Source organism: Heterocephalus glaber, unplaced genomic scaffold (assembly GCF_053883595.1).
Source record: "Heterocephalus glaber isolate CG9 unplaced genomic scaffold, H.glaber_assembly_v1.0 deba00001497, whole genome shotgun sequence".
Classification (NCBI taxonomy): Eukaryota; Metazoa; Chordata; class Mammalia; order Rodentia; family Bathyergidae; genus Heterocephalus; species Heterocephalus glaber.
Window position 1 is genome coordinate 3499836 of NW_028258320.1, and position 18484 is coordinate 3518319.

General features: G+C 46.1%; 1 protein-coding gene across 5 annotated transcripts in view; it reads right to left on the minus strand.

Moving 5' to 3' along the window:
• Window positions 1-18328, minus strand: part of Mocs1 (molybdenum cofactor synthesis 1) — a 28343-nt gene extending 10015 nt beyond the window's left edge. For 2 of the 5 annotated variants that reach the window (XM_004846629.4, XM_004846628.4), the window contains exons 1-3: window positions 18113-18328; window positions 14063-14189; window positions 12641-12808 (exon numbers count right to left, since the gene is read on the minus strand). In XM_004846629.4, the coding sequence (XP_004846686.1) occupies window positions 12641-12808; window positions 14063-14189; window positions 18113-18235 (418 nt within the window). In that variant the 5' untranslated portion in view covers window positions 18236-18328. Of the gene's footprint in view, window positions 1-4617; window positions 4773-4845; window positions 5021-12640; window positions 12809-14062; window positions 14190-18112 lie in introns of those variants that run through there. The other 3 variants (XM_004846630.3, XM_087184489.1, XM_087184488.1) reach the window with 3 other exon arrangements.
• Between the last annotated feature and the right edge of the window lie 156 nt (window positions 18329-18484).

Sequence of the window (18484 nt, forward strand, 5' to 3'; positions counted from 1 at the left end):
ATGACCACAAGAAGGCAGCTATGACAGGGCGACTAAAGACACTCATGAAAGAGGACTCCAGAACTACTTCAGAAAGTGGCAAGAACAACGGGATAAGTGTACTCAAAGTAAGGAGGAACATTTTCAGGGAGATTAATTGCAATGTGTCTTTTATTGTAATTAATTAAAAAAATTTAAACACACCATGTTTTTCCATCACACCTCATATACCCAGTTTCTGCTCTCATGTGAAGTTATGTATGGAATTTTGCAAAGGCTTTGACCTGAAATTTCACGTCCAGACTAGGAAATGGATAATAAAGGCATGTGGGAAATAATACAGGCAGCCAACAGTGCAAAACTGGTTAAACTGTTTTCTGTAGATGTTGGAGTATTATGCAATGAAACATGACCCCAAACTCCTATGCTGGGGTTGAGCAATGCCCTGCAGATACGAAACAGAGACAGTGGATTAAATACGGGAAGTACTGCATGCAGAGAAAAAGGCAGGCAGACAGGACACCACACAAAATGTTGACAGTGGTTACAAATGGTTCCCAGCAATATTCCTTTTGCTTATCTCAGATACACATACATTCCTTCTGTTAAAAGAAAATAAAATTTTAGAAATAAAAGTTGTTCGAAAAACAAAGGAACTTTAACTCTGGCTCTGCCAACAGGGAAAATCAGCAGCGGTTATGGCTCCCTCTGCCAAGTCAAGCCTGGAGAACCACACAATCTGGCACCGTAAAAATTCTCAAGAAACTCACAGGAAGAGGGGCAGCCAGGGTGGATGGTGACTGGCACAAACGTGGAGAGTCAAGGGCAAGGAAGGCAGCATGAGCTCCGCTCTCGCCTCCTGCACTGATGCCCAAGCACTGCAAGTCCCCTTCCTGAAGACATCAGTGGCAAAGGCTCTGACAGCTGGTTTGGGAACCACTGGAAGGACACGGCAGTTAGATGTGGAGCTGGCGAACATGCGTGAACAACTTCACACTCCCCTCTCCTTTCCGTGAGCTCCTCAGGCCTGCTGAATACTAGGACCTGGCTTTAAACCTTTCCCCCTAACCAGAGCCACACAGGATAGCTGGAACCCTCAGGGAACCTCAACTCATGGCCAAACCAAAGACACTTTGGGGCTCCCCTCCAAAACAGTCCTTTAAAATATACCAATAGGAGAAAAAGTATTAAACTAGGCAGACTGAGAATGTAAGATAAGTGTGATGAACACAGTAAAAGAAAATTTAAAATATATTAAAAATATGAAAGTAAAGTCTATAATAGTAAACAGGAACAAGGGGAAGTATTAGCTAAGCATAACTGTGACAAAGAACACAACAGATACAGTCACAGGAGAAACTGGTGAGTTGGAAGTGAGGAACTCCCAGGAAACAAGAAGGAAAATAAAATGCGACTGAAGAGACATGGAGGCTTGAAGCAGAAGGGCCAACCCCCAGATAATAGAGGCCTTAGAAGGAAAGAGTCAACAGAGAACAGGAAATATTTAAAGAAATAATGAAACAGATTTCCCCCAAACCTAGGACAACTGTTTTAGTATTAAAAGGAAATTCTACTGAATGTTAACAGAACAGATGCAGAAAAGCCCATTCAATAAATACTATTTTTTAAAGACATACTATTTTAAGAATCTGAGGAGATAAAATACAAACACTAACTTCCTGAGGAACAGATCTTCTCATCTTAATGGAGCAAAAGCCAAACTGATGAACTTCTCTGAACAGAAATGCAGACTCTAAAAGAAAAGGCAATGTTCGTATGATATTGGAGGAGAGATGCTTGCAGGTAAAATAATATGTGCATTCAATTAACATTATAAAGGTACTAATCTATTGCTTAAAACATTATAAAATTACCTGGCTGACAAGATTTAATAAGATTTCCCATAAAAGCCCCACACTTAACACTCTCAGAAGAGAGACTAGTAAGACAGGAAAAAGTTCAAATGTTTGCGGCACAACTGTGGGGGTTAAGAGCCAGGAGCCACCTTGGTGAAGCTTTTGTTGGACTGGATGACAGAGAACATGTTTCTGAGAGAAGCAGGGGGCAGCAATTCGTCACAGCCCCAAAGTAAAATTCTAGAGAACATAAGAATTGGTCAGGGCTAAAGAAACGTGGGAGTAGAAGAGTCTGTAAAAAGGACAGCGTTCTTCTTTTGTTGGAGGGCAGGTGGGGGCATGTGTGTCTTTTTTAAGCCAAAGAGGAAGAAAAACTGAAGATGAATTACAATAAGATTACAGAAACAAGCCCAAATATTTCAATAATCACAATACAGGCGAGAGGACCAAACTCATTCATTAAGAGAATTCCAGATTTGATAGCAGCTACAAAAGTTGGCTATAAACTGATAAGAAATTACTTAAAGTATAAGAACAAAGAAAGGTTTAAAGTAAAAGGATGGAAACAGATATGATAGTCATACTAAAACCAAAAGGAAGCCGATACAACTTTGATAAAATACATGTATCTGAAAACCAAGGTATCATTAAAGAGAAACCAGCCCATGATAAAAAGATTAAATTTACCAAAACAATATAACAATTCTAAACTTGTATGACTAATAAAATTGCCTCAAATATATAAAACAAAAAGCATAGTATCCCTAGGAGAAGTGAACAAATCCACCCTTTCATTTATAATTGGCAAGTAAAGCAGACAGAAAACCAACGATAGTGGTAACACAAAGGGCCTGAACCATGAAACTACCAAGCCAGATACAATAGATGAATACAGAATTCTATACTCAACAATTAGAGAACATTTTTTTCATGCAAAAAAGAGTCACTAAAAACTACCAATCTACTAGGTCATAATATAAACCTCAGCAAATTTTAAAGAACAAGTATATGGCTAACATTCTTTGATTGCCATACAATTAGAATGTAATAATAAAATATACGTTAAAATTTCTCATATGTTTTGAATTAAAAATACTACCCATAGATAGTGTACGGATCAAAGGACAAATCAAAGTAAAAATTAAGAAGTTCTAAAAAGTAAGCTATGAAAGCGGCTTGCAGGGTGAGAAACAGAAATAATGAAACAGAACACAAATCTAAAATAAGGAGCTTCAACAAATCCAACAGTTGGCTCGCTGAAGACTGGCAAATGTATGCTTAAAAAAAAAAGCACAAAAAAAAGGACTTTAAAAAGGACAAAATTTCAAGTAAAACAGATTAAGAAAACAATATTAACAACAAATATGAAGTCAGAAATAATGACAATTAAAAAACAAAGATTTACTGAACCTTTGCATTCTAAGGATGCAAGGTTGGCTCAACATATGCAAATAAATAAATATAACAGACCAGGTAAGTAGAATGGTTAGGGTTTATATCTGGATGTTCCCCAAAGCCTCATGTACTCAAAGACGGGACTTCTGAAAGGCGACTGCATTATGGGGGCTACAGCTGACTTGCTATTAGGATGGGGGCCTGGTCTGAAGAGTGGGTCACCGGGGACATGGCCGAAAGCCTGTATATCCTGTCCTGCCCTGCAGCTAGCCAACTATGGTCTGAAACATGAGTCTGAATAAAGCTCTCCATCCGTAAGTTTTGGGTGTTGGGCTATTTCGTCCCAGCAACAAGGGAAGTAACTACAAGCTTAAAAAGTCATATGATTATCTCAATAGATGAAGAAAAAACCTTAGATAAAATTCAACATCCATTCATAATAAAAACCCTAAATAAATTAGGTATAGAAGGATCATACCTCAATCTCAACATAGTAAAGGCTATCTACAAAATACCCACAGCCAATATCATACTGAATGGGGAAAACCTGAAAATATTTCCTCTAAAATCAGGAATGAAACAGGGGTATCTATTCTCACCATTCTTATTCGATATATTATGGGAAACTTTAGCCACTGTAATCAGGCAAGAGAAAGAAAGAAAAGGGATATAAATAGGAAAGGAGGAAGTTGTATTATCTGAGATGTTATGATTCATACCTAGAAAACCCTTAAGAGTCCACCAAAAGCCTCTTAGAACTGAAAATCAAATTCAGCAAAGTAACTGGATACAAAATCAACATGAAAACCAGCAGCTTTTCTATACACAATAATTAACTCGCTGAGAAAGAAGTCAGGAAAACAAAAAGAAAACCTGAAAATGAACCTCACACCAAGGAGGTGGGAGACATCTACAATTATAAAACACTGAAGAAAGAAATTGAAGACAATACTAGAAGATGGAAAGAACTCTCAGGTTTATGAATTGGGAAGAATATTGTTAAAATTGTGGTACTACTATAAGCAATCTAAAGATTCAGTGCAATCACCATCAAAATAATGACATTCTTCACAGAACCAGAAAACAAAACAGTCCTAAAATGCACATGAAAGTACAAAAGACACAATTGGCCAAAGCAATTCTGAGCAAAAAGAACAAGGCTGATTTCACAATAGTAAGACCTTGGTTTGCCAACATAATTTGTTCCAGAAAGACTTGTAATACAAAGCACCTGGATATCAAAGCGAATCTCCCAATAATGGAAACTCAGATGATTTGCTCTACAACCCACAAACATCCATATAAAAATGATTACAATACTGTAATATAACACAAAATAAGAAAATACAAAATACAAAGAAAAGTAAATACATTAACCCACACTTACCGTTGAAAACCTTCATGCTGGTATGAGGAAGATAAGCGAGAAGACGGTTACTGTGTAGGATGATTTTCACTATCACTAATGGAATCACTGCTATCTATTGGCTCAATGGAATATTTCTCTTTCAGTGCAACTTTCACAGGGAACTTATCTAATGACACTTGCTTTCACCTCCTGAGGGTTTTGCCAAAATGTGACATTGCATTGTCATTAAACAGATTCATCACTCACACTGCTACAGCCTTATCCAGGTGGTGCTTTTCTACAAAATTCTGTTTCCCACATTTTACACATCTCCCTAATCTCACTTGAAGTGAGGGACCCCTCCGTCTTTTTCTCCTCCTCTGTATGAGATCTCCTCCATAACCTCTTGCTGGGAGATGATCACCCACAATCCCATGGGGAGGAGGAGGGAAAGACGAAGAGCCATTGGTTCAGCTGTGATCATGTGATGTCCAGCATCACGTACTATTCTGATTGCAAGACATTGCTTGTTTATCAAGTTAAAATTTATTAGAAATGTTTGCTCCTCTTGTGCAACACTCACAGAACAAGTTACTTGCAACCTAAGGTTTTACTGTACCTAATTTCAAAGTATACCACAGAGCCGCCACAACAAGAACAGCAGGGTGTTGGCATAAAAATAGACACACAGACCAACAGAACAGAATAGAGGATCCAGAAGTAAACTCACACATCTCAAGCCACCTAATTCTTGACAAAGGAGCCAAAACATACATTAGCAAAAAGAGCCTTTTCAATAAGCAGTCCTGAGAAAACGGTAGACAATACAATGAGGTCCCTCTCACCCTGTACAAAAATCAACTAAAAAATGAGTCAGACCTTAATGTAAGACCTGGAACTTTGAAAGTACCAGAGGAAAACAGGAAACACCTCAAGATATTGGCACAGGCACAAATTTCCTGAACAGGACCCAACAGGACAGCAAGAAAACCTGCCAGGTATCCCTCTGACAGGGTTAGTACGCAGAATATATGAAGAACTTAAAAAAATTAATACCAAAAGAACAAGCAATCCGACCAATAAATCAGCAAAATGAACTGAATGACAATTCTAAGTATATAAATGGCCAAGAAAACTATGAAAAGATGCTCAACATTTTCAGCCATCAAGGAAATGCAAACCAAAACTACACTGAGACTGCATCTCACTCCAGTAGGAACGACTACAGTATTATCAAGAAAACAAAAATAAATACTAGTGAGGATACGGGGAAAAGGAACCCTTATATACTGTTGGTGGCTATGTAAATTAGTACAGCCACTATGAAAAACAGTATGGAGGTCCCTCAAAAAACTAAAAAGAGGACCACTATGTGATCCAGCTATACTACTCCTGGGTATACACCCAGAGAAATTAGTCAACATACTAGAGATACCTGCATACCCACGTTTATCATGGTACCATTCACAACAGCCAAGATATGGAATCAGCCTAGATCCCTGTCCACAGATGAAGAAAACATGGCATATTCAATGGAGTATTATTAGCCATGAAGAACAAAATATCTCATTTGCAGGAAAATGGGTGGAACTGGAGACCATTATCTTGTTAAGCAAAATAAAGTCAGTCTCAGCAAGGAAGTATTCCGTGACTTCTCTCATATGTGAGGCACAGCAGAAAATATGACATGGAAATAGAAGGGGGAGCATTGGGGAAAGGGACGCAGAGAGTTAAGAGTATTTGGGAGAGTAGATACTATCAAAGCACATTATTTGCTTGTGTGAAAATGTCATAATGAGGGCCGGGAATTTAGCTCAGTGGTTCCACCGCCTGTCTCACAACCACGAAGTCCTGAGTTCGATCTCTAGTACCAAAAAAAAAAGTCATAATGAAATGCATTCTTTTACAATTAATATACACTAATTATATCATAAAAATGATTTGCCCAAACTGCCTCCAAACAAGATATAAAACTTGAATAGAGCAAGTATCAGAAAAACAGAAGCAGGCCAGAGATTTAGCTCAGTGGTGCCAGTGCCTGCCTCACAAGCACAAGGTCCTGAGTTCAATTCCTGGTACCAAAAAAAAAAAAGAAACAAAGAAAGAAAACCAGAAGCATTTAAAAGCTCCATGCAAAGAAAATACCAGGCACATATACTTTACAGGATGAAATCCAAACATGCAAGGATGTGATAACTACCAATTTATACAAAATCTCACAGATGAGAGAGTAACAGGAAACACATTCTTTGACACATAATACCAACATCAGTTTAGATAAATGTAAGAACACATGGATGCAGATGCAAAAATCTAAATACTAGTCAACTAGACCTAACTGGGCATAAAAGTATAACATATCAGCTCACGTTGAGCTTATTCCAAGTATAATGTTAGAAAAGCTATAAATGTCATCCAGAATCAAACCCCAATAGATCATCCTAATATCTGCAGATAAATTAAAGAAAACTTTTTAAACTAGGAAGGAAACTTCATTACCTGAAGGAAAGTTTGTGAAAAATACTTACAAGAATCAACATTCTAAATGGGACAACTTTGGGAGCAGTCTCCCTTTGCCACTGCTATTCAACACTGTAAACTTGAGGTCCTGGATATGGTAATAGGACAAGAAAAGAAAATTACAAGCATATAGATAGGAAATAAAAAACTGTCTTTAGTTACAGTTGCTATGATTGTTAGCATAGAAAACTTAGAATCTAAACAGACACACACAGCATTCCTAGAGCTGGCAATGGATTGGGGGGAAAAAAAGGTCAGAAAATGCCATTTTTTTAAAAAAAAAAGAAAACTTTGTCAAGATCTTAGCATAAAATTGAGTTCAGCCCAGATGGTTAAAATAAAAGGACTATGAGGAAAGGGCTGCAAATAAAAGTGCGGGGAGGATGACAGGAGTAACAATGCACAGTACAGCACTCAGACTAACAATGCTGGGGACCAGTGTATCACCACATCCAGGACAAAGAGGAATGGAGGAAATTAGGCTAGAAGACTCAGAAGTTGCTGTGGCGGAGGGGCTGCTCCCTGGGAATTCTGGCTCCAAGAACCCAGCTGTCAAAAATGTAGCATGCCATCAGAGAGGGGATTTGCAGATAAGGGGCTCTGAGTAATGCGGTCCCTGAGTAAAGGGCAGGACAAAAGAGAAAGACAGCCATGGAAGAGGAGTGGTGTGGGAGGCTATGAGCAAAGATGGTGTCCCTTCTCCCCCGCTCAGTGCAGTTAAAACCCCTGACTCTTCATGGTGCTTGATCAACTAATTCTGAAATTTACAAGTGCAAGGCTTAGTATAACTAAGACATTGCTGAAGCAAAAGAGACTTGCCCTACGGATGGATAATGGACTTACTATGAAGCGATGGCGATTAAGATAGCATGATGTTGGCACACAGAAAGCAGAACAGAGCAGAGCCTGGAACAAATTGATGCCTACATGTCAGATTTATGGAGGAAGTGGGGAATGTTCAATACACTGAACCAGAAAAAATGGCCATCTAAGTGAGATTATTATTAGGAAAGAGGAAGGGAATAAGGGGAAGAGGAAGGAGGCCTTAAGGGAGAGAACAGGATGGATGGGATCAGAAATGTTATATGCACGTATGAAAATACCATGTTCAAACCTTCTGTGTAAAATTAACACACACTAATAAAAATATTTTTTCCATATGGATGACCACTTTTTAAAATATAAACTAAACTGGATTCCTAAAAATCATCCACTGATGAACTACGGACTTACATGTAAAACTTTAAATTTTTTAGTGGAAACACAGGCAGTTGATCTGACCTTGATGTTTCATCAATATAAGATAAACCCACCAACCATAAAATAAAACATTGATACATTTGAGAATTGCTAGTGTTCAAACAACTCATTATACAATGTATAGCTTTTTTCAGGCTAGGAGAAAGTATTTGCAACACATACAAAGGAACCTTCTTGTTGAACACCTTCAACGCGTAGGAACCACCAAACTGAAAAATGTACAAAAGACGCGATTAGACAATACAGTGAGAAATACATATGGCTAGTTCAGATGTGAAGAGATGCCTGAAATCGCTGTTAAACATGGGAATACAAATCAAGACCTTATGAAATGTAATTTTATACTCGTTCAACTGGCAAAAATCAAGAATGATAATACAAGTGTTGAGAAAGATGTCCAACAGGATCTCTTACAGTGTAAGTTGGCACAACCACTTTAGATAGGGCCCCATAGTTACCCAAAGTTAAATATTCACATGTCCTATGCTTCAGCAGTTCTGCTCCTGGAGAAAGTCTATGCTAGGAAATGTGCATCAGAACAAAGTAGAAAAAAACTTGAACCAACTCCAGTGTTCTCGAACAAGTATGGTACAGTCACTGAAGGGAACGGGAGTGCAAAGAGAAAAGGAAAGAACTACAACTCTGGATAATAGGTATGAATTTCACTGCTGTCAAAGGAAGCCCTTAGCTGGGCATGGTGGAGCAACCCCAGCCCCTGGGGCAGGAGGATCACTGAGAGTTTAAGGCCAGCCTGACCCTGTCTCCCTCAACCATTTAATGAAGCAAGCCCTTAAAGACTATACACAGTATGATACTAATAAAATTTTAAAAACATTAATTTTTATAAAGCAAGAGAGGTATAAAGAAAATCTAGGAGACAGCAGGGGTGGGGTGGGAAAGGGAGCAGGAACAGGAAGGCCAGAAAGGTTGATGAAAGTTGTCCTCAGTGTTCGTAAAGTAAAATGAAATAAGTGGGAGGAGGGAGCATAGTGGGTCTCGTTAACTGATAACATTAAGCTATAAGAATATCTCGTGCACTGATTGCGATTTATTTAATGTGATCTTATGCAACCGGAGCCCATCAAAAATAAGACAAAACTTCACCCCTTTCAAAATCAGTCAATGGCTCCGTGGCATTAAATCTCCCCAGGGGTCTAAGCTGTGGGATCTGGCTACTCCCTATAAGGAAGAAGGAATGCAGGATAGAAGGAAGGAAAGGAAAAGAGGAAGAAAATAAAGCTGCAGCCCTGATTAGACAGCCACAAGTCAATCTGAAATTAGATCCAAGGCAGCTCTACAAAGACCTCTGACATCATCACAGAACCTGTATATTCAGTTCCCTTACTTCCTAACATGTCCAGTGTGGCAGCTGCCAGCCACTGAGGCTCTTCAAATTTCCAAAGTAATGAAATGACAAACTCAGCTTCATGGTCACATTAGTCCTGGGCTAAGCGCGAGGCTACATGTGGTAATGGCTGCCGAATGTGGCCACACAGATACAGAAAGGTCTCACCACTTTGGGAAGTCCTTGTGGGCAGCACTACTTTAAACCCATTTCCCCTGCCCCCAGTGACTGCAGACAGAGGGAGCCAGAGACGTGTGGTGCAAACCCCATGGGAAGCTCTGCTGCATTCCCAAGGCTGCCGCACCTTCAGGCAGGGACTGCAGGCTCAAGGAGACCACCAAACTGACCTTTGCCCTCTGCCCTTGGGGGAGATTCCTCAAAGCTCACCTGGGACGGTGGGAACAGGTGTGTGACCATTCCCATTATGACTCCTGCTCTCTCCTTTCTCCCACTAGCACCCACCCGTCCTGTCCCTCGGGCCTCTTCTATGAGTTAGCCTGTCTGGGAAGACCAGAGAAGCTGCCTGAGAAATGGCAAAGTGCCCTGCAGGAGTTCGAGGCATTATAGCTGCCATTCTTTGGCAGCTCTGGGGAGAAGGCTGGGGGAGTGCAGGCGAATCCTCAAGAGCAGGTCACTCGGGGCAGGTTCCTGTCCTAAGCAGCTACGTGGTGATCACCCTTGCCCACCCCAAGCTATCAGCCAGAAGCAGTATCACATGTGTCATATCACAGCAGGAACAGTCCTTAAAGTGGCTGGTCCAGATGAGAAAGCTGCGGTCCAAGGAGTTAGGGTTTAAATATCAAGTGTCCCCCAAAAAACTCAGGTATGGAGGATCTGATCCCCCAGGGAGCAATGTTCACAGGCGGGGCCTAGAGAGGTCAATGGATCGTGAGGGTGTTGACTGCATCAGTAAAATGGACGAATTTAAATACTTTATCAATAATGATTGATCCACTGATGATCGGGTGGCAGAAGGTGGGGCCAGTTGGAGGAAGGGAGTCACTGGGGGTGTGCCTTTGAAGGGGATGTCTCTTCTTCAGCTCTTTCCTTTTCTCTGTTTCCTGGCTGCCATAAGGTGAGTGGCTTTCCTCTGCCAGGCCCCTCTGTCTTGGAGCCAGCTGACCATGGACTGAAAGTTCTGAAACTGAGTCAAAATATACCTTTGATTCAAGTTGTGTATGTTAGGGTTTTGTCTCAGCCACAGGAATCTAACACGGAGTAAGAAACACAGACAAGTTCACAGAGCCTGAGGGTGGCAGAACAGGAACAGGCTGCCAACTTTCCTGGTTCCTACTCTTCCCCCTATGCCAGACGGTGGCTCCTATGGAATGCTCCGGGTTCCTGTATCCATGCTGTCATCCTGTCTCATGCTCACTAACCAGTGATCCTCGCTCTCTGGTCTCCCCAAGGCCCTGCAAGACAAGGATTAAAGAGGGAACCCATTCCCTGGTGGGGAAGAGAGGAAGTGGCTCAGCAGGGTCAGCTCTTCCAGGGATCCAGCCTGTCTTTCAGCTCTGAGCAGCTGCTGGAATATGGAGTCAACCTGCTGGGCCATCTTGGCAACAAGATCCAAGGTTGTGTGGAAGTGAGGGGTCAGGGGAAGCCAGCCATGGAGAAGGGAGGGAGGGGGGGCTTTCAGAGGGCTCCCAGAGCACCTCCAGCGCTCGTCCCTTATCCCATGGCTCACCAACCCACTCCAGCAGCTGCTTCCTCCATGGCTCACTCATCTTTGCATTCACACACAGTACCAGACATCTGAGAAGGCGCTCTACTGAACCAGGTGCTACGGTTTAGATAAAAATGTCCCGCAAAGCTTCATGCGCTGAGAGGCAGGGTGGTGGAAGGGGACTGGCACATAGGGTGCTGTAGCTGAACTGCTCTTAGGTGGTGTGACCTGGAAGGGTGCCTCTCCCTCCCCAGCTCCACCCTTCTGTTTCCTGGCTCCCATGCGGTGAGCAGCTTTTCCTCTGCCATATGGTTCTGCCTTGGAGCCAGGAGACCATGGACTACAAATATGAGCCTCAATAAACCTCTCTCAAGTTGTGAAGAAAGTGACAGACACAGGAAATGAGACAAAGAGCCGAGGGCTGGGAGATCCTATCCAGAGCAGCATGTAGGGCACAGCCATGAAGAACACGGAGCCTTATTGTCCTTTGGTTTTGACCTCTCATGACACAAGGCAAGTTCTCTGTCCATTGTTGGGGCTCAGAAGCAGCCCATGGCTCTGCAGAGCTCCCCCTCCTCATGAGCACCCACCACATTGGGGCACACCATAATTATTTCCTTCTGGGGTAGCAGACAGCCCTACAGGATAGGTATTCTCACTGCCCCAAGGTTTAGAAGAAGCTGTAAAAGTTGTCTCTGGGCACACATAGCTGGAAATTCAAACAGAAGTACTGTAGGCTGTATGTCTTACTCCAAAGACTGTACTTGGACGCACCCTTCACTCATTCAGCAAATCCCAGTGAGCGCCAAGTATGTTCCAGGCATGGTTTAGGTGCTGGGGGCACTGCTGTGAGCTCACCGTGCCCCAGCCACCCCAGAGCTTTCATGCCAGTGAAGGGAAGAGACAGACAATCGAAAAACAAACATGCAAGCAAACAATGCCAGGCTGAGAGAAGTGTTACGAAGAAGACTAAGTCAGGTTAAGGGGATGGGGTAAGGAGGGGGTTAAGTACACGAGGTGCACTTCAGATAGTGACCAAGGAAGATGAAATGTGAGCATAGCAGAGCCTTGAGCCCTTGACAAAGGGAACAGCAAGTGCAAAGGCCCAGCTGTGGGACTGGAGAGGAAAGAGCCAGAGTGGTAGACAGGAAGTAGCCACGGACAGCGGAAGCCTGGTTATGGCGGCCTCCTGGTGAAGACTCTGATTTCCATGAGACTGCAAGCCACTGGTGCACAGCTGGATGAGGAAGGATGACACACGTCCAACTCACCCACGATGTCCACCACGTCCCGCCGGATAAGCGGCTCTCCACCTGTGAGGCGGATCTTGTCAACGCCTTCTTTCACAAAGAGCCGAGCAAGGGTCAGGATCTCCTCAGTGGTCAGCAGGTCAGCCTTGGGGGTCAAGGGGACACCCTCCTCAGGCATGCAGTACTGGCCTGTGAGAGGAAGGAGGCAAAGGGATGAGGTAGGAATTGGGTACCCCAGGTGGAGAGGCCCAGAGTTTCCCTGAACCTCATCCAGAGGTCACAGAGACCTCAGTGAATCCTGAGTGGTACACACCTCCTCCTCAGCACCTAGCTCATCTCTTCCAGGCTGGCGACCCTCCTCCCAAATCTGGCCTTAACCACCCTCACTGGGAGCCGAGGCTGTGGGTCAAAGGTGATGAACTAGGTGGACAGCAGGGCCTTGCTTGGGGTAGGCGATGCCAAGACGCTGTTCCCTCAGCTCAGGGGCAGCTGGGCAGGGCCTGTCTGGACAGACCAGGGCCCTGGTTCCATTCCTGTTGGCATCACTCCTCCTCCTCGCTCTGAGTTGTGGCTGTCACTGTTCTGGCCATGCCAGGAGGTAAAGGAAGCCTTTCTGGCCCGGGGAAAGCTGCTCTCCTCTGTAGCCACAAGTGTACTAAAATTCACTCTGTATGCTGCAGGTTATTATCAGAATGGGGTCGTCAGCTGGGGTGGAACCACCCTTTACCACTACTTCCGGTTCTGCTTTTCCAAGGGTTGGGTCAAGACCTGATGGAGTACAAAGTCAAACTGGCACAGTGGGTCTAGAATTGGACTCTTGAGACAAAACAGGTAAGATCAAAATGTGCAATGTCGTATTTTGTGTGATTAACATCTCTCAAACACAAGTATATTCACTGACCTGTGAAATACACTTATTGCAAGGTGCAGTAGCAGGGAGAGAGGGAATGAAGAGGAACAAGGAAGGAGGGAAAGAGGAGGAGGAAGGACCCAATTGAGGAAGCCCACCTAGCAGGATACACCCCAAAGTGCTCCTTGCACAGGGTTATGTAGCACTGGTGCTCTGTCCTAGGACCGGGGCATCTGTGGCTTGCAGAGCTTGTCGTGGGCACTGCTGTGTGGATCACATGTTTATAATGTCCACTGCCCCTGCCAGTGGCCACATCCTGGGCTTGGGAACTGAAGGGAAGCAGGAGCCCTGAAGAGTGAGAGGTCTAGGATGTAATCTGAATCCTAAACCCCATGGCAATTCTGTTCTCAAGTCTAATCTCAAGTAGGACCCAGTGTCCATAATCCTGAAACTCAACCTGGACTCTTATTATCCTCCCAGGCAAGGCAGGGGAGGGTGTGAAAGTGGGAGGTAGAACTGGAAGACAGAGGCAGTTCTCTGGGCCTGAGGAGCTCTTAGAAGATACACGAGTCAGCAGATGGACTGCCACTCACATCTGAGGTTGCACTTCTCGGTGAGCGAGATCCGAAGGTAGCTGTGCTGCCGGCCGAAGCTGTCCATGAGGAAGGCGGAGAAGGGGGATGCATGCTCTCGCAGGAACTGCTGCCGCCTGGACAGCTCCTGCAAGGACAGGGGCAGGAGAAGCTGGGGAGGGTCCCCGGTGAGCTGGCCCTCGCTTGGCTCTGACATTTGGACGATGCTTCTCAGCTTCCCATCAATCTGGACCCTGCAATCCTGGGGAAGCTGGGGTCGTCCCTCCCATCGGCAGGCTGGGGAACAGGCCCACCTCCTAGGACTCAGCTGAGGGTGGGGACTTCGGCTTGGCAAGGAAGTGGAGGGATGGGCCCATGGGAACTTGATTCAGTCTTATTCTTCACCCCACCCAGTACCAGCAGCGGGATTAGGCAGCCATTGTGTAGGACCCAAGGGGAGGCGACATGGCCACAGGCTCTGGGAGGTCCCTAAAAATCAGGTTCACGGCTGAGCTGTACCTTCTTTTCCATTAGCAGTTACGTGCAATGCAGTCCTTTGTCAATCACCCCAAACTCCACCCCTTCACTTGCCAACAGGTCGTCCTCCACACCCCGATTTAACACATGCAGGGGAGTGACTGGGTAAGAGGACAAAATAAATTCAGGGACTGGGAAAGGGGGAGAGGACCAAGATAACTCAGCAGAAGCCAGAAAGGAACCCTGAGCAAGGGGCAGTCTAATTAGGCACTGGTCCTGGACCTCCCAGCTCCTTCCACCACGCACCCTTCCAGCTATGCACGCTCATCACTCGGACATTAACCAGTCTCATCCCTCCCAGAAGCCTGTTTCCTTCCTCTAACGCTGCACATCCAACTTTCATTCTACTTTTGCCCCTTTCCCTTCAATCTCCTGGAGGAAAAAGTATTCACACCAGTCGAAGGCACCCAGGATTCAGAGGGAACTGACAGTATACAGCCACCCTGCTCACTTAGGATGGGCTGGAACCCATGGAAAGTAGCAGAGAGCTCCTGGGCCTCCAGCCTGGACCGGGTGGTTTCTCCTGTGGGAAGCTGTCCTGCCTCAGTATCCCCAGCATGGATCACAGTATGTTGGTTCCAAGTGTTGAACCAGTGTCAATGAGCTAGTAGACCTGCCTGCTTCTAGGGTGCAGGAGTGACAATGAGTCCTTCATTTCAAGCTGTCAAATGGTTTAGTCTAGGACAGGTTCTCCAGCTTGGTGGCACCTGAAGAGCTTCTAGAAGAGTTGAAACAAGAACCTCACCCCAAAGATTCTGCCTCGGCTCCCTACTCTGCAGCCAGGCCTGAGCAGCATTGGCCCAGGGATCTCAGTCCTGGGTGCCATTTTACTCCAGTGGTAGAGCAAAATGTGCTGGGTTCCAAGGACAGACTCTGGAGCAGGTAAAGTTGGAGCACACACCTGAATCTCCACTTTCGTCTCCTCATCTGTGTAGATAATAATCCTAACTCAATAGGAGGAGTCCCTGACATAGTGGGTAGCAGTAAGTCAACGCGGGGGGGGGGGGGGGGAAGGGTGGTACCAAGGAGCGACTTAAGGGAGGGTCCCTGCTTTCAAAGGCACTTGATTGGAATGGTAAAGGCCAGTCCCTAAATCATGCTAGAGTCTAGAGAGTAGCAGGGTTACTGGGGAGAAAAAGTATCCATTCCAATCTCAAATATCAGTGGCCCCACTTACCTGCTATTGGGATGGTGTGTAGCAGGCGCTCCCTACAACTGATCTCTAGCAAACGAGAGGACACAGCCAAGTATCCTGGCTCTCCTGCCCTCTCCCCATGCCCACCCCAAGTGTGCGGCCCTCACTCCTATGGCTGCTGGCAGCCACAGTTCACTTCCCTGGGACATGAGTTTCAAGGGTGGACTGGAAATCAAGAGGATCCACTGTAGAGCCCCCTTTCCACGCAGGCCACCCTGCTGTCCTCCTTCCTACCTCTTCTCACACCACTTCCCTCCTGCCTGGTCTCTGGCCAGCACTGGGTCCTTCTTGGCGTCCTGAATAGCTGGGCAACTCCGCCTCATCCAGAGTGACCTCCACCCCAGCCCCTGCTACAGGGAGCAGGCCCAGGGCCTCAGACCAGCCCCTTGTTGCCCAAGAGAGCCTGCGTGGACCTTCAGAGGGAGAAAGGGGGTGCACCTGGGCTGGGCTAAGTCCTCCTGGGAAGATGTCTAGGCCACTGCACTCAGGATGCCAGGGTCCCTGTGCAACTTGGAAGCTGCTCTGCACACCAGCTCCCACTTAACATTTCACTTCTTTCTCACACCTGACACACGAACAGAGCTGCCTTCCACTCTGGCTCTCCCAAAACAGACCCCAACTCGGGATGGGGAGAGGCGCCCTGTGGGAAGGGAAGGCAGGACAGGGTTCCAAATACCCATCCCTGCTTCTGCCTGGCAAGCTCTGTGGATGGGCTGGACATGTGCATCTCACCTCACCTCTGAGATCCGCTTAAAGACGAATCTCTACCTTTCCCTGCTGCATAAGATGGGCTGGTCCAACCCTCTGGATTTACAGACAGGAAGTGATAACCCAGGAGCCAGATGAAACTGGGGACAGGAGGATGAGAATGTAGGATTCCCTGTCCAGTGCTCAGATTATTATTCCATGTGATTCTTCACGAGCTGCATTTCAAGCAACCGAAAGCATTTGCCAAGCCCACTGCCTTCACAGCCCTACATTAAGCCCTATGGGAAAATTCGGGGAAGGCAGGAGCCCCACTATCCAAGGGCTCCCATAAGTTTGGGGCTGGATTCGACTCCTGCAGTCTGCTCCAGTCTGTGCTTTCTGCTACCTCAGACGTGCAAGGGCGAGGGTGGCCACTAGTCCTCTCACAGAGAGGCGGCCTGAGCACAGGTGTCAGGATTTGAGTTCCTTCTCCCTCACTTTCCAGTGACTAACTTTGATGCACCATCTCCCTCACTGTGTTCACGCTGAGGATCACAGAACCCCACACATCAAGTCCCCCGGCACAGGCCTTCTCGTGAAAGTGACAAAATAAATTAGAAGGAATGGAGAAACTTCCCCCTTCTCCAAGTCTTTAAAGGCCTCTCAGCTACCTTTGCTGTACCAATTTTTCCTCAATTAATGTCAGAGTTCAACACCACCAGAAAATGCTTCACTTCCCAACAACGGGGCTGCTGATCTCAGAATCCTAGAGGGGCTGGCATCCATGGAAAGCAATCAGTCTGGGCAGAAGCTTGACCCTCATTGAGCAAGAGAGAGGGGACAATGATTGGTACCAGAGTTCCAAGATGGGAAACCCAGTCCTGGGAGACCGAGGAGGATGACGAGATGGTTCTAGGAAAGAAGTTCCACCAAGGGAAGAGACATTCCTCCCCTCAGTGTTTCTCTAACCACAGGAGCAAAACAACATACTTCCAACTTGTTAGGATGTGAAACACTTTGAGCGGCTTTGTCTAGGACGAGGGATCCCACCCTCAACTCTGGAAAAGCCGAGGTCCTGCTCCGTTCCCCTCTAGAATGAGGCTGAAGTCTCCCAAGGGAAACCAAGGTGGCACAGAGAAGTGAAAGCTGGGTCACAGAGCCCTGTGACTACAAAGTGAAAACTGATGGTGGCACCCATCGAGCTGATGTTTTTGGTCAGTGTCACATGATGAGGCAGGTGTCACTGGGACACCCAATCGCAGGCAAACACCCACCACTGGGGAATAGGAGCGAAAATGTTTAAGGAAGAGGCTGGAGGTGAGCCAGGGTTGGGGGGCACTAATAAAACACTTCCCTAGGCCCAAGGTCCTACCCCTAGTGGTCCCCCTTTTGGGGCGCAGCTGACACCTGGAGGTGGGGGAGGGGAGATCACTGGGGGTACAGGAGTGTCTGAAGGTAGGCTGCCAGGGGTTTCTCCTGGGCTAGCAGGTGAGCCCATGCAGCGGATCTGGGGGACATTACCCCCCATTAAGCGGCCGGGGTCCCTCCCATAAGCTGCCTCCGAAAACAGGCTGGCCTGGGGCTTCCCGGGTGAGGACAGGGGACTCGGGCCAAGCTCCCAGGACTTCGCGGACGCCCGTGGGCAGGCTCACCTCTGTGGTGGGTCGCGAGGGCTCCGTGGCGCTAGGCTGCGTCACTGGAGCCCCAGAGCTGCAGCCCCTGGCGCTGGACCTCAGGAGCCAACGTATTATCCGGGACACGGGCCACCCCGCCATCAGGCCACAGCTGGGAGGTCCCAGCCGGTCAGACCTCGGCGCACACTAGCTGGGGACTTGCTGGGTCTTCCTGGCAAGGAGGGGCAGGGGCGGGACACACGCAGCCAATCAGCAAGCGTGCCGCGCGGCCTTCTGGGAGCTGTAGTCCCATCGCTCTGCCAGTTTTCTGGCGGGCAGCTGCTGCAGCTCCGAAGTGTCAACCCAGGAAAAGTCCCGAATTTAGGACATGGCGCAACCAGTGCAGAAGCT